A 15199-nucleotide genomic window follows, 5' to 3' on the forward strand; every position below is an offset into this window, starting at 1 on the left:
TTACCCCTAGGAAACTCCTATACATCCCTGAATGACCAGTGCCAAGATTGCCCCTTCCATGGAGCCTCCCACAGCCTATCTGTTACTCCTACGTCAACTACCCGTTACCTTTCTCCCAGTTTGCCACCGCTACTCATTTGCCAGTGGCCTCTGCCAGGCTATACATTAAAAGCTGGGAACAGAGCCTGGGAACAACCTTCCCAGCCTGTCTCAGGACATGGCACTTAATGCAACATTTACAACTTATTTGTCGAAAGGATGTATAACCTGGTCCAGCCTCTGTCCCTCTGCGGCTTTGTTATCTTTTCTCAATGCTCCCTGTGAAGACCAGGGGTTCTCGGGTTTTCTCTGGCCTCTGCATCACTTCCACATGCTGCTTTTACCTCTCGGGAAGGAGGAGAGCAGAGTGGCACGAGGAAATGATCTAGACCTGACTTCCAAAAGTCATCATGTTTCAGGCACTTTGCTGGCAACCTCATGGACAGTTTCTCATTTAACCTCTGCAGGACTCTCTCTGAAGTTAATTCTACCATTTCCCTCCTTTGTAGATTAAGAAACTGAGGTTAAGAGTGTCCAACTTTATGAGCTGAACATCGATGATTCCAATGGACCTGCTGTCCTGGAAAGGAAAAGCTCACGAGGCCTCAACCTTACACAAAGAGCCACAGGCAACTAAGGAATGCACGAGAGCAGCTAAGGAGAGCAGGAGAAATCATCTTCCCCAGGGAAGAGCACACCCATGCGCTATTCACTACCAAAAGGTCAGCCTGAAACATGCATACAAGTAACACTGTATGGATCGAACAGATTGTATTTTTATATTTAACAATACACACACAGAATATACACAACAACAACAAGTAAAGCAAAAGAGGTCGTGAATTCGAAAGAGAACAAGTGTGGGGTGTGTGGGAGGTTTTAGAGGAAGGAAACAGAATTTGGAAATGATGTGATTGCGTTACAATATTAATTAATCAAAAGAGGGGACAATTTCTTGCTCACAGTGACCCCAAAACAAAAAGAAAGAATGAATGCACTAACGGGTCTGTTCTCTTCCCCCCCCCTTTTATTTCATCTAGGTCCCAACTTAGGAGGGGATGCTGCCCGCATTTAGGGTGGGTGCTCCTTGTTGGCGACCGTATCTGGGAATGTGCTCAGAGAGAACCCAGTAGAGGGTTTTAATCTTCAAGGGTTTTCACAACCTGATCAAGTTGACAGATGGCATTGCCCTGTGTGAGCTCACTCTACAACACACCATCGTCCTCGCTTCCCAAAGCGATAACCACTGTTTTTCCACTCCTCTATGCAAATAGGGGATGCCTAGCATGTACTCCCGGGTACACGGACAAGGGGAAAGATGGTAAATACCGTTTGCATCCACACATTCTTCCGTTTCAGGTTCTTTTCCTTCGTCTTTCTCTTCTCCTGAAGCCAAGACTGGGATGAGAAATTGTATAATAAATAAATGAAAAGGTCTGTGTCCACGCAGGACCCAGGGGTAGTGAGAGAGAGGGGATTGTCATCTGACTATACCAGCATCTTCATCTCTCTGAGCTGGGCTCTCCTTCAGGGTCTCCACCATGGCTACATTGTAAATGTGCTCTGGATCCTGGAGATAAAATGAAATGACTTCTGAAAGTGAGCTGACAGACCTCTCCCAGGCAGAAAGCCGTGAGGCGGGGCTCCTATACCCACTCACCAGGCAGGTGTGCAGTTTACCTTGAACTGCAGTCCCCGGAGGTTGTGGATAAGCTTTGCATAGCGCCCTCTCTCTTCCATCAACTCCTTGTGGGTGCCCTTTTCACAGATCTCTCCATCTTCTAACAGAATGACCTCATCGCAAGACTCCAGGAACTGCAGAGACAGTGCATCCATCCACAACAGCGCTGCCTCGGTAGGAAAGATCTCACACCCAACCTCCATTTGCCAAACTCACAGCCTGCTTTCCCAGGTGCACTGAATTACTGAGGTTTTTCAGTCCTGGCACTATTAGCATGAGGGGACAAATAATCCCTTGTCTTCAGGGGCTGCCCTGTGCATTGTAGACTATTTCACAGTTTCTCTGGTCTCTACCTACCAGTAGAATGTCTTTCCCTAGTTGTGATGAGCAAAAATTGTCTGCAAGCATTGCCAAATGCCCCAGGGGTTGGGGGGGCAATTGAGAACCACTAAGCTAGTCCCCAGTCTTTTCAGTACAGAAGCTGGACTCTGACTGCCACAATGAGGCAATCAAAACTTCCTTTGCTTCTTCTCTGTGAATGAACTACCCTACTTATAAATCTGATTGACTATTGTGAAGGCCAAGGTTTAGAAAAGACAGAAAACATGATCTCAGTCCTGTCAGAAGCCCCACCCCACTGAGCCCATGGAATAAAAACCAAGTCACAGGCCACACCCCCACCAGCTTTAACAGCGCAACAACGATGCGAGCAATAAATATCACATGCCCCATTTTACCCAAAAACAGTTCTGCTTTTCTGATTCTGAGACTGTTCACGTCCACATCAATCCTGGGATTAAAGAATTCTGCTGAGAGGGACGTCTTTTTATTTTGGAAGAAGAAAGTGCACTCCTCGATTGATCCACCCAACAAAGGGCAGATAGTCCCCTCCTACAGGCAGGCAAGATGCTGTAAGAGTGGGAACAGTTCGATCTAAAGAAGTAAGCTACCACAGCAGGGCCAGAGTCCCCAATTTGCACTTCTCTGCTCAAGGCCAAATCCCACTTGGCTAAACTTGATTTGAATCCTGAAAGCAAAGGTCTACCACTGAAAGTTGTACACCCGATGGGGTGGGTGGTGTGGGTGGGTGGTGCTCAAATGCTTCAACCAGTGCAGTTCTAGCAGCATGCATAGCCTCTGTCTCCCCTATCTGTGACTGGGTCTCCTCCCCAGGCAGCCCAAGCAGGAACCTGGCTCCTACTGCCCAGTGGAGGGAGACACACCTTCTGCTTCTGACAGAACCTTTCCCTCAAAGACAGACTTGGACCTCAGGCATCATCCTCTGGTGTTCCACAGCCTGATCTTTCATCTTATCTCCCAACCTCTGGCAGCTCTCAGCTCGAGAAAGCTGTAAGCTCGGTTAAGCCATTGATTCTTTTCACAGGAGGAGAGGAGGCACACGGGGCCCACTACAGTCTACAGGCTTTTCTGCCTGTGTGTGGGGATCACCACCCAGACTTGGAAGGGTCCAGAAAAGGTCCCTCTGGCCAGCAAGCCCTTGGTTCACTCCGGTGACACCAGGTAGCTTTGTGTAGCCGCGCTCTGCAAACCCTTAGGAAGCTGAGCCCTTAGTAGATTCCAGCAGCTCGTCAGACTGCTGGCCTTGCTCTGTTTCCTCAAGTAAACAGATGAGTGGCTGTCCAGGCCACCTACTCCAAAGCATCTGAGGTCAGAGCAGCTAGGAACTGTTCTGGAAAGCCCCTGGGCTGCAGTTTGAGGCTGAGCCCTCCCCACCCCCACAAGGAATGGGATGAAGAGTGTATCAAGATTATGGTGCCACCTGGTGGCCTTCTTCCTCTCCCAACAAGCAAAAAGTGAGCTAACATGACCTTGGAAAGGTGTGACTGCTGGGGACTCTGGGAAAAACACCAGCTCACCTAAGATCATACCATGGGCCAGTGAATTTCAAAATGGGCCGAGCATGTGGCGATGGTTTATCCTCTGCGAGGGGTGCGGGAGGGACAGCTCTGTCTCACACCTGTCAGGACCAAGGCAAAGTCCTCCAGAACCCAGGACACCTCAGGAAAACAGTTCTCCCAGGACAAGCTGATGCCACAGACTGAACGGTCACAGGCCAGGGCTATGGTAATCACCCTAAGGAACCTAGCAAGACCACAGACCATTTCTAGGCAAAACATGGGATTCCAGACTGAATCCAGCCAGCCTTCTTTCCTCAGCACTGGCCTACAGAGGACCTAGGAGTTCTTGTCCAACTAAACTGGCTCATTATTTTCTAGAGTTGTGCCTCACCTGCTAAAGAAACCAGATACTCACATGTATAAAATTTGAATGCTTAAAGCTTATCCTGGGGAGGCTGTGGGGAGCTGGGTTTCCTGGGTCTTTGAGGGGCCCTCTCTTCAGGTGGTCCTCCTGGCCTCAGCCAGAGGGTACCAACCTACAGGCTGCAAAGTCCTATAGCTATGGCAACCTTATTTTCTGCTTCAGCCTTCACACCTTCACCACCTCAACTTCCCCTTCACTGAAAGGCAATGAGATCTGCCTCCTGCCCCCAGGTCAGGCCTACTGAACAAGAAGACGGGGCTCTCTGCACCAGTGCCCCAATGGGTCACTTCCCAGTGTCTGTGGGATGTTTTCTACTTTGAGGTATGCACGCTCGTGCACACACACAAACACAAACACAAACTCACACTCTCATGCCGTGTATCTCCCGGACTTGGGAGGTTAGAGAGACAGCATGAGAGGGGAACATTGAATTATCTTGGGTAGAGAAGGGGGCCCTAGAGTCCCACCAAGCATTCAGAACCTGTTTGTGGGACGGATGAAACAAGGTCTGTGACCACGCAGCCAAATCCTCCAGTTCACTTAACATAAGCCCTGTCTCTTTCTCCAGCAAGATCCATCCTCCTACGTCAGAGGGAGACAACTGTTGGAGTGGGGACAGGCTCTAAGAAGGCAGAAGAACCCTGAAGCCTTAGCGCTGCCTGGCCTCAGGAGCCTTTCCTGGGCTAGAGGAAGACTGGGGAGCCTGGGCCCCTCATCACAACAGCCATGACTTTCTGGGTGAGGAAAGGAAACAGAACTTCCATGACCCCCAGACAAGGAGCCCCCGACCTCAGGCCCATCAAGTCCCTATTGGAGAATGGGTAGAGCCTGACTTGTTCATGCCTGGCTTCCCATTTCCTTGGCACCAATGGCCCAGATCTCAGAGCCAACTACTGATCCTACAGAATCTACCCAATGGGGGAGGGAAGGGCGTGTCCCCAAGGAGCCCAAAGACTAAGCCAATGGAAGTCATGCACAGAGAGGAGCAGGCAGCCATACCAGGAAGCTGGGGATGGCTGCGGGACTCATCAGTGCCTCCTACCTTCCCTGCCCTCTCAGCCCCCTGACCAGGTAAAGCCACTTTCTGGTGGGAAAGGCACATTTAGGCAGAATAGGAGTCTCTTTGAGCATCAAGTGCTGCACTCATCCCAAGGCCTCATGGATTATGCCCATCCCAGTCACCTGCAACTGGTGGGTAACCAGCACAACAGTCTTCCCTTTGAGTGTCTTCTTAATGCATTCTTCAAAGACATGCTTCCCTACGTGGGCATCCACCGCCGAGAGCGGGTCATCCAGCAGGTAGAGTTGACGATTAGCATACACAGCACGGGCCAGGCTGATCCTCTGCCTCTGTCCCCCAGACAGGTTGACACCCCGCTCCCCAATCTGTGGACAGGGATAATGGCACTGCCCATCATTAGGTCTGCCTCCCACCCCAAGGTCTTTGTACACCAGGAGCATCCTAAAACTCCTCGGGACTTGGGGAGACAACACAGCTTGTTATCTCTCTGCACACAAGCTCCTCCACCCCTCACGCTAGACAACGCTGACTGGAAGAATGCCATCCCCCTCACTTCATGGAAGCACAGTGCCAACTGGGAACAGCTCTCTCTGACTCTGAGTAAGGGGTGCCTATCACATGACTCCCAATTCCCAGCACACAGTCCACTATTGATTGCTAACACCAAGATTTGGCTTGGGTTTTGTTTTGGTGGTTTTTGTTTGGTTTTGGAGCAAGGAACTTTGGAAGAATGTACAGTGAATAGTGAAAAGGAAGGAAAGTGCCCGGGAGATGGATCAGGGACCCCTATGTCCACTTCTTTATGTACAAATGTGCGTACCATGAAGACACCATCAGTCCCTAAGACTTGGCACCTGATCTGAGACATGGATTAGATGCCCAGTAAACATTTACTGCAAGATGGAAATCTAGGTTATGTTTTTCTGGGAATCCCATCTTCCTGAGTACAGAGTGGATCCCACTGTACTCAGATGCCCAGCTTCTAAGCTGGGTGCCATGTGCTGAGAGCTGGGACCTGGAAACTGGGCAAGAAAAGTGACACATGAACCAGGAGCTCACATTTTAGCATCGGGCACTGGACACACAACTCCAGCACTTGATATATTCACCAAGAGCTAACCAAGAAGCATTAATTGCAGCACTTGGTGGCAAACCACTAATAACTGTAGACATCCAGAGTCTCCCTCAGAGGAGCTGCATTAGCTTCTGAAAGTCTAGGAGGTGGCGGGACACCCACGCAGGGTGGCAGGGGTGTACAGGTATAACTTGAAAGGGGAATCCAGAGCCACACACATGTGCTTTCAGAAAGGCCAGCTGCTCCTGACAGGCAGAGTGACAGACTGGAAGAGCTAGTTCTCCGAGATGGTACTGTGGGAAAGCTTGTCCAAGAGACATGGTGTGCTGTGGACAGAGAGGATGGTACAGTGGCTCTGGGTCACCTGGGTCAGCAAGCTCAGCCCAGGACTAGGCAGTCTAGAAGCAAGGGCTAAAGGTGAATCATCATCCCTGGGCTGCACGGAGGCAGAGGGCAAGAAGGAACCCTGAGAACCACGGGAAACGCTCTGGACCACTGTTGTGAGGACAGAGCTGGGCCTCGGGGTTAGGAAGCAGCCGTGCAGCAACTCTTCAAGATGGAGAGAGGGTTGGAAGTAGGCTATGGAAGTGACCAAGACGAGTCAAACACAAGCAGGCTTGGGTCCACTTCCACTTGGTGCACCCCAAAGAATCCAGGATAGGCAGAACCCAGACTCCGGCAGCATTTCCATGGATCTTCTACAATGTGTGGAAATGGATCCAGGTCATCTGGGGAAATGCTCAGCTCTGCTTACCTCAGTCAGGTCTCCATAAGGGAGGCTGTCCAAGTCCTTCTGGAGACCACAGACTTGAACCGTGTGTTGGTATCTGTGGACATAGAGGCCAGAATGGTAAGACCAGCACAGAACACAGCTGCCTAGGCTGCTCCTGAAGGAACCACCATTGTTGCCAGCAAAAGGTGGGGATCTTGCTGACATTAGCTCAGGGCGCCCAGGCAAATTGCCTTGTTCCAAAGACCGTGTCTCTGTGACTCAGAGTTGGTCCCTCCCCTTACGGCGTTCATGTCATGCAAGGGAAATGGCACCAGGGACTACAAAATCCTGGGGGGGTGTCAACTGCTATCATTTACTCTTTGAGTCAGAAGGGAGTCAAGATGTGGGCTTAAGTTGTTGAAGATGGCATCCAGGGGAGACACAGGGCTGAATCAAGGCCAGAAGTGGAAGAGAGGATGCATGTGATAGAGCAGCATAAGGTCACATGATTACAAATGTCAACCCTGGCATCTGCTAAGCCCCTTCTGCTCCATAAGCTACTCTGCCAGCCCATAGGATTCAGAGTCTGTGGACTCAGATAATAAGAGAAGTGCAAACTTCAACCTGATTCCTAAGTCTGACTCCTTCCGTCAGTCCTATGGTGTCAGGTATCCCGATGTCAACCTGTGATACTGGAGCCCAGGGCACAGGTCCAAGCCTCAAGCCTTGTGGGCAGTCAGCTCACCCCTCTGAGTCACCAGTAAAATGAGATATAACTCCTGGGTCTACCTAAAGGCATGGTAATGGAACTTACCTCAGACAAGCCTGCCTAAGAAGTCTCTGTTTTCCAGAGCTTAAAGATAACGACCCAACACATATCAAAGGTTTATTAACCTGAAGTTTGACTTTATCTCATTAGATCACTTGAGGACACAAGCAACGATATACTCATATAGTGCCCATGTGGATTCATTGTGTCAGGACTGATTAACTCCATACCCTCTGTTCATGATCTCAAGCAAAGTTTTAGTTACTCAGCCTAAATCAAGATCACAAGGTTCATTTTTCACCAGTGAGGCAACATATGCCCTCTTACCGAGAACCTCAGAGCATATGGTACTCTGCCCTGGGGAGGAAGTGACAACTACGCCCTCTTCTCACCAGGCCATGTGGTCATGGTCGCAGGTCTACAGAACATGCCTCTCCTGAACTTCTGGGTCAGAAAAAGAAATTCCAGTCCCTGGACAGACCCCGTGGATGTTTCATCCAAACTCATTAAAGAAACCTTTCCATTTTGTAACCATCCTTAGTGGTGTGAGAGTCTGAGGCAGGGGGGCCAACTACCACAGTGTCAGATACATTCCAGGTTAGTAATACCTTTGGTGGTTGTACTTCTCGCCAAACAGTATGTTCTCCCTCACATTTCCATGGAAGATCCATGCTTGCTGAGAAACGTAAGCCAAAGGTCCATTGACAGCCACGACCCCTTTCTGTAACTGCATCTAGAGCGACAATAACCAGAGAACCCTTAGAAAACATGCTCTAGGGGCTCTCCCAAATGCCCTTACCTCACGAGCATTAGTCATACAATATAAGGGGGGGGGGATGACAGATGTCTCGTACACACCATGTAAGTCCAAGTGTGCTGTTGAGGGCCTCTAGGTGGGACATTTGACTGGCTAGGCAGGAAATTTAGGGAGCAGGTAGTCATGAGTCCTGGTGCCAACTGGAGGGTTCAGGCTATGCTTAGATCACCTCTGGGCCAACTACAGCAAGATGCCTTAAGAATGGATGAGTAACAAGAGGCCCCCTTCCACCAGGTGTGACAAATGGGTCCATCTCTCCTTAGCCAGGTTCCTGGGAACATAGCACAGCCTGAGGGTGGAGGCCCCTGGGATGGAGGCCCCAGTATGCCCCACTTAAAGAAGCCCTGGCTCAGTCACATGGTGGTAACCATGAAAGAATTCAAGCCTTAAGGGGCCAGAACTCCTTTCTTTTTTTTTCCTCACAGAGGGGGAAATCCACTTCCATGGGGAACTTTGGGACTTTGATAGTGTTTAGTAACCCATTTAGAAAGCACATCGGGCCCAGTTTGTGACACTGAGTATCCACTTCAGCTGACCCAGCAAAGTGTGCTTCTGATAGACAGTGGTAAACAGTATCAGTGAGATCAGGGTCTAATACTGTCAGGAGAGGGCATCTGTAGGACGGATGATCATGGGGTGGTGGCAGTGTGGCTGCGCAGGCAACGTGCCACATGATGTGATGCTGTTTTGACAATGGGGATGGTTTCAGGGGCCTCGAGTTAAGACTTGGACAAGAGATAACATTAGCAAGAGCAGTTCTAGGACGAGCAGGTGCCTTCCAGGGATGGTGCTGAGCCAGTTGACATTGCCATTGGTCCTGAAGACTCAGCTCTGGCTATCGTGTACGCTCCCTTTTCTAACTCTCCTTGGCCATTTTGTAGAGGAATAAAGCAAGATCTATTGGGGCTCAGTTTCTTTGTCCAAGGGAAAATGGAGAACATGTGATTGTTTCTCCATGTGAAAGTGGTGAATCCTCCCAATCTAGGACCCACTGGCTTAGACCCCAGGCCACTCCCCAGGTCATGGAAAAGTGCCTGATTCCCTCAATGCTTCATGAAAGATGGGCTCTATGTTCTCTGAGATGCTCCCGAGGAAAAAATCAGAGGGTAGCGGTTAAAGGGAGGTGAGTTTCCTTCCATTACATATCAACGCACCGAGAAAAGGAACTAGCTGGAAACAAATGAGCTACCCAATGCTAGGAGGTCTGACATAGGAGAAGCCAGCATAGACTGGGTCATCTCTTACTTTGTTGAGAGACCTGTGCTGATGGGTGGAGAATGGGGCTGGTTTCCAATGTGCCATTGACTCTAGGGTGCTCACAGATACACACATACTTAGGTCCCAGAGCCTACCCAACCCAGGTCCTAGGTTCTCCTTCCTCACCTCAAGGAAGGGGAGAAGTAGTCACTCTCCTTGCAGAGAGCCAAGGGATGCCAAAAAAAAAAGTTGATCACATTGGCTCTTATAAGACTCACACCCCTATTCTAGTGGGGCCCTGCTGAGCCTCATTTCTCTATTCCTTCAGAGGTTGCCCAAATTCTTTTCAACAATGGGAGGCAACCCCAGCTCAGTCAATCTTCCCTTTAGGAAGACCAAAAGAGGAGATGGTTCCCCACCTCCTCGAAACCTGCCTTATTCACTTAGGGTGAAGCTACAAAACATGGCAGCGTGGAGGTCATCTGTGAGCATAGCAAACTGCCTTACCATCTGCATAGGTAGGGTCTCACAGTTAGACACGGCAGAGTCAGGACAAGACTTAGGAACCTCCCTCTTCCTATATAAAGTGTTTGGAGCAGCTGGGGTCACACTGTCCCTATGCACTCATTCAATCATTTGGCCCCCATTTTTATACAAAACTCTGGTAGATACTTGGGGTTTTAGAAACAAACAACCAAAAACTCATCAAAAGGCACCATGAGTGCCACCAAGCTGCTTAGCTGGATTTTATACAAAACCAGGACAGCCATGGAAGAAGCCACAGATGTAATGATCCATCCCTTACTTAGATCAACATGGAGCCGGAGGCAAGGAAGCAATCATTGTTTAACGCCTGTCCTCAGGAGGGAAACCCAAAGATGTGTGAAAAATCCTGGCCCGTGTCAAGCCAGGCATGGAGCTGCCAAATGCATCAACCCAAGGGACTCATTGGCAACCTTGACACTGACCCTGTGCAGAAAAACCTGACCACTGTTCTACAGGCTGGCTGCCTCAGCCCCCACAAAGTCTACAGCAAGGAAACCTTCCCACAGCCCTGTCAGGGTATAGCCTCTCCAGCCCTCGCCACACACTCACCTGTCCTAGGAGAGCTGAAATGAGGGAACTCTTCCCGCTTCCAACATTCCCGCATATTCCCAAGACCTTCCCCTGTCAGAGAAGTAGAGACAAGACAGTCACCCCCCACATATTCTTGGCGGTGGAGTGGGGGTCTTGGGCTCTATGGTGACCAGGCCAGGCAAGACAAGAGGCTACTACTTTCACGTCTACAAGGTGGCAGCTGCAGCCTCAGGCCCCAAGCCTAGTGTGCGCAGCTTGGAAGGATTCGGAGATGTGTGTCTTAATTAAGCACCCTCCCTCCTACAGCCAGCACACTACCCAAAGGGCTTTTGGAAACCTGGAAATCCTGCTCACACATCGATGTAAAACAGCCTTCTGCCAGTTTAGGAGACAAAGGTCCTGGGCATGAGGGCAGTCCTGTGCCCAGAGTCTAAGAAATGACTCTAATGGCAAGTAAAAGAGGATATGACCCAGGGGCTGGGGACATAGGACATCCTTCAGATATACAGAGCTGGGTGACCTCAGAAGTCTATTTTTTCATGAAATCTTTCATCATAACAACTCAATTTAGAACACCAAGTCATTTCGCTATCTCCACGGGATGACTTTATAGCTGAACATGTGTCAACTCAGCCATCAAGTTGTCACTGAGCACTTGTGATGCGCCAGGCACTGTTCTGAGCACCAGCAGTCATCTCGCCCTGACTCAGGGTCACGGAGGAGGCACATTCGATCCCGATGCAATCCAAGCCACCCAGAGGATGAACCCAACAGGTGGACCCCGAATTTGTACCCCACAGAGCTCATGTTTTAGCTGGAGATGGACAGAAGGGGAGCAACTGAAATACGCCATTTGTCAAATGTGTATTATGGAAGGGGCAATGTGAGTGGGCGGAAATGGAGGGACAGGGCAAATGTACCCAAAAGGTGGGTGCATCTGCTTGCGTTGGCTCAGAAACGTGTGCAGAGCGAGAATTTAGGGGAAGGCAGCTTGTTAGGTGCAGGGAGCACTGGAAGTAAAGAGGATCCTCCAGGTAAAGAATGACACCACAAAGACAGAGCACGTTCTGTTAAATCAGCCCCCACACAAGGCAAATGAAGCTCCAGGCTTCTGGGAAGCTCAAGCAACTTCTAAAAAAGTGAGCTCAGATCCGTATAATACCCCACTGTCTCTTTATTACCTGCGGGCCACTGACAACGCCCTACTGCCCTGCAGTGGAAGATGGATGACCTCACTAAAGGTCCCCGGCCCATGGGCCCATGGACAGCACTCGTCACAAGTGGCATTGAATAAGAGCTGAAAGAGGGGCTGGAGAGATGGCTCAGTGGTTAAGAGCACTGACTGCTCTTCCAGAGGTCCTGAGTTCAATTCCCAGCAACCACATGGTGGTTCTCAACCACCTGTAATGTGATCTGATGTCCTCTTCTAGTATGGTTGAAGAGGGAAACAGCGTGCTTACATACATAAAATGAATAAATAATTCTTTAAAAAAAAATATATATATATATACACATACATACATAGATAGATAGATATCTAGATAGATAGATAGATAGATAGATAGATAGATAGATAGATAGATAGATAGCTATGTAAGAGGTAAGGCAGGGGTCATACAGGCCTCTGGGGTAACTGATAGTTTGTCTGCTTTTGTGTTTTAATAGAGGCTGTATATGGAACATTCTAGAACATTTGCAAGTATCCCTGATGCAACCCTGTAGAACAAAGATGCATTCAATATGGGGTCAACTGTGGCTCCTCTCCAACCCGAACCTAGATTCGATCTGCTCGATCTGCTCATCCCCTCCCACCATACCTAGCACCAGGGTGGCTGCTTGTCAGCAGTAACTTCTTTGGCTCATCTTTATGGAATGCCAAACATCATGCTAGGCACTAGAAATAAGCCATGATCAGGACTGATGGAGTCACTGCTCCATGGAACCCACAGTGTCGACGCTACAAGTATGTGGAGCTGACCCTTTAAATAACAATAACACTTCAAAATAATGAGCCTAGCTATGAATGCTCGGTGTGGGCCAGCTTCGTGGAGGCTCCTTGGAAGCCTCCCTTGAGTCCTGGCCATTCCTTCCGGGCAGGCGAGAGCCTCCCAGGCCCATTCTTTTCAGAATAAATCCCAGGGAGCCTTCATCTTCTGGGCAACTCATTTTCTCTTTGCTCATTCACCAAACATAATTAAGAACCTGGCACCAGACATAGGCTCTGGGCTAAGGGCATAACTCTGAGTAGCATTTTCCCTGTCTCATCCCGGAGGGCAGCACCTAATGGAATCGTGGAGCTACATTTGGAGAAACTTGGTTGGCCTGAATTTAGAACTTTTAAGGGTGACACGTAAGCCAGCCATGATTGTTAAGGGGGAAGGAGGGCAATGGCTGCTAACGGCAGTTGAAGCTTTACCGTGAGGCTAAGTGTTTTGTATGCGGTTCTCACAACCACCTTGTGAAATGGACGCTATTACAAAAATCTGTGCAGCAGGCAAAGAGAAAGACTCTTTGGGAGCTAAGGCAGTGTGCCCAAAGTAAAGTAGCTGGCAAGTGGCTTGGGTCTGGAAGGGAACTATGTCACAAAATGCTGCCTGTGCTTTTGCCGAGCAAATCCAGGCTTTACCATATACTGAAGACAGGATACAGCAGAGCAAGTGGAGGACTAAAAAGTAGTTTCCTTATTTCCTGAGCCTGTCTGAAGAAATTAGGGTGCAGGCCCAGGGGTGGTGGGGGTGGGACTAACAAGAAAGCAGTGATTTTACTGAGCAGGATACAACTGAGACCTGGGGTCAGCAGCACTTGGCTCACCAAGCGTTATATACCATTGTGGCAGATGGTTTCATTAGCTGCAAGAGGGGCCAGTCTTGGCCTATGGAGCTTTGACCACTCTGGCTATCAAGCTTCTCCTTCTGCAGTGTTAGTGTGGGGGAAAGCGGACAACAAGAAGGAAGATTACATTACTAGGCACGAGATTAACGCTGAGCCTGCTGCAGCAATACCAACAGCGTCTTAGGCGTGCCCACCAGGTTCCCAGTGCAACAGGGTGTAGACAGGAGGAGCAAGAAGAGGCCAAGGGCTGAAGTCACAGCTTTATCTAACAGATCTACAACCCTCCCTTCTTGAGGGAAGGACTATGGTACCTGGCTGGCTTGTGAGCACACACATACACACACACACACTCACACTCACTTTACTAAACTGGTTTTAAAAATCTCATTGTGTTGTGCAAAAGCAATATGTTGTGATGAATAGGGGAATAGGCTGAGAGGAGAGGGAGTGGATCACAGACGAGAGGCTGAGGCAGAAGATGGTGAGTTCCTGGATAGCCTGGACTTATGAAGCTGGGGAGTTCCTGGACAGTCCGGACTTCACAGTGAGGCAGAGTTGAATGCCGTAAATGTGCAGTCTTTCTCCACTTGCTGGCTATGTGGCCCAGCCCTTGTTATTTAGCTACATTGTGCCTCAGTTTCCTCAGCCATAAAATGGGGTAGTGGGTGGAGTAGCCAAAAAAAGTTAGGTGCGTGATGGGTAAATTATTGTCTCTCTTAACATTCTAATGTGAAATTAGAAAGAAGTCCCCAAACAGCATTTAATCAGTTTGAGTCAGTCTGAGTCACACAAATTGGAGCATCCATTTAAAACTGTAGCTGGTAAGGGCTCAGGGGTAGGGGCTTACATAATGCACAAAATACTTAGGATCCTACCTCCAGCGTCTTTGGAAAACAAAATTCTAACTAGAACAGTAGGTGTAGTGACCCACATCTATAATTCAGCACAGGCAGGCTGAGGCAGGAGGATGACTAGCTCAAGACCAGCCTATGTTACACAGTAATGCTCCTTCCCAACAACAGAAGGAAACAAAGCTACAGTGGTTCCAGAGGTGTGGGAAATCGGTCCCAATGGGAACCATCTTCTTTAGGCTTGAGGAGGATGCTGACACACTCATTCACATTCTTAGGAAGATGGTCAGGGAAGGCAGAAGCGCTGACTGGAGACATCCCAGCATCACCTCCAGCTCAAACCGCATTTTATGGGGCTTGAGAAAGCCACAGCTACATAGAACAAGGAGGCAGGGTGGAACCTTCAAAACATACACCTGCTGTTGCAATTTGGGTGCAGGATTCCCCTCAAAGGGGCATTAGTTCCTAGGACAGCACTGCTACTACACAGTGTTGACTTTTAGGAGCAAATACCCGCTAGGGGAGTTTAGGTCATTGCAGCCATGCCTTCAAAGGGACTATGGAACCTCCATCTTTTTATTCTATTTCCTGGAACATGATGTAAGTGATTTGTTCACTACCTACCCCAAGCCATGACGGACCATCTTTGCTAGAAGTCCAAGCCTAATCATGAACTGTATCAAAAACTCACTCAAAATAATATTTTCTCTCCCTCTCAATCTCCTGCTCCCTCTCCCTCCCTCCCCCTCTCCCTCTCCCTCTCCTTCCTCCCTCCCTTTCTCCCTCTCCCTCTCCTCTCCTCTCCTCTCCCCTCCCCTCCCTTACCTTCCCCTCCCCTCCTCCCC

General features: G+C 49.4%; 1 protein-coding gene across 2 annotated transcripts in view; it reads right to left on the reverse strand.

The window, feature by feature from the left end:
- Abcc12 (ATP binding cassette subfamily C member 12) overlaps window positions 1-15199 on the reverse strand; it is a 73343-nt gene that overhangs the window by 29096 nt on the left and 29048 nt on the right. Inside the window, exons 11-17 of one of the 2 annotated variants that reach the window (XM_021220392.2) lie at window positions 10690-10761; window positions 8189-8313; window positions 6854-6926; window positions 5186-5389; window positions 1720-1854; window positions 1534-1609; window positions 1369-1437 (exon numbers count right to left, since the gene is read on the reverse strand). In XM_021220392.2, the coding sequence (XP_021076051.1) occupies window positions 1369-1437; window positions 1534-1609; window positions 1720-1854; window positions 5186-5389; window positions 6854-6926; window positions 8189-8313; window positions 10690-10761 (754 nt within the window). Of the gene's footprint in view, window positions 1-1368; window positions 1440-1526; window positions 1610-1719; window positions 1855-5185; window positions 5390-6853; window positions 6927-8188; window positions 8314-10689; window positions 10762-15199 lie in introns of both variants that reach the window. The other variant, XM_021220393.2, reaches the window with a different exon arrangement.

Source organism: Mus pahari, chromosome 20, assembly GCF_900095145.1.
Source record: "Mus pahari chromosome 20, PAHARI_EIJ_v1.1, whole genome shotgun sequence".
Classification (NCBI taxonomy): domain Eukaryota; kingdom Metazoa; phylum Chordata; class Mammalia; order Rodentia; family Muridae; genus Mus; species Mus pahari.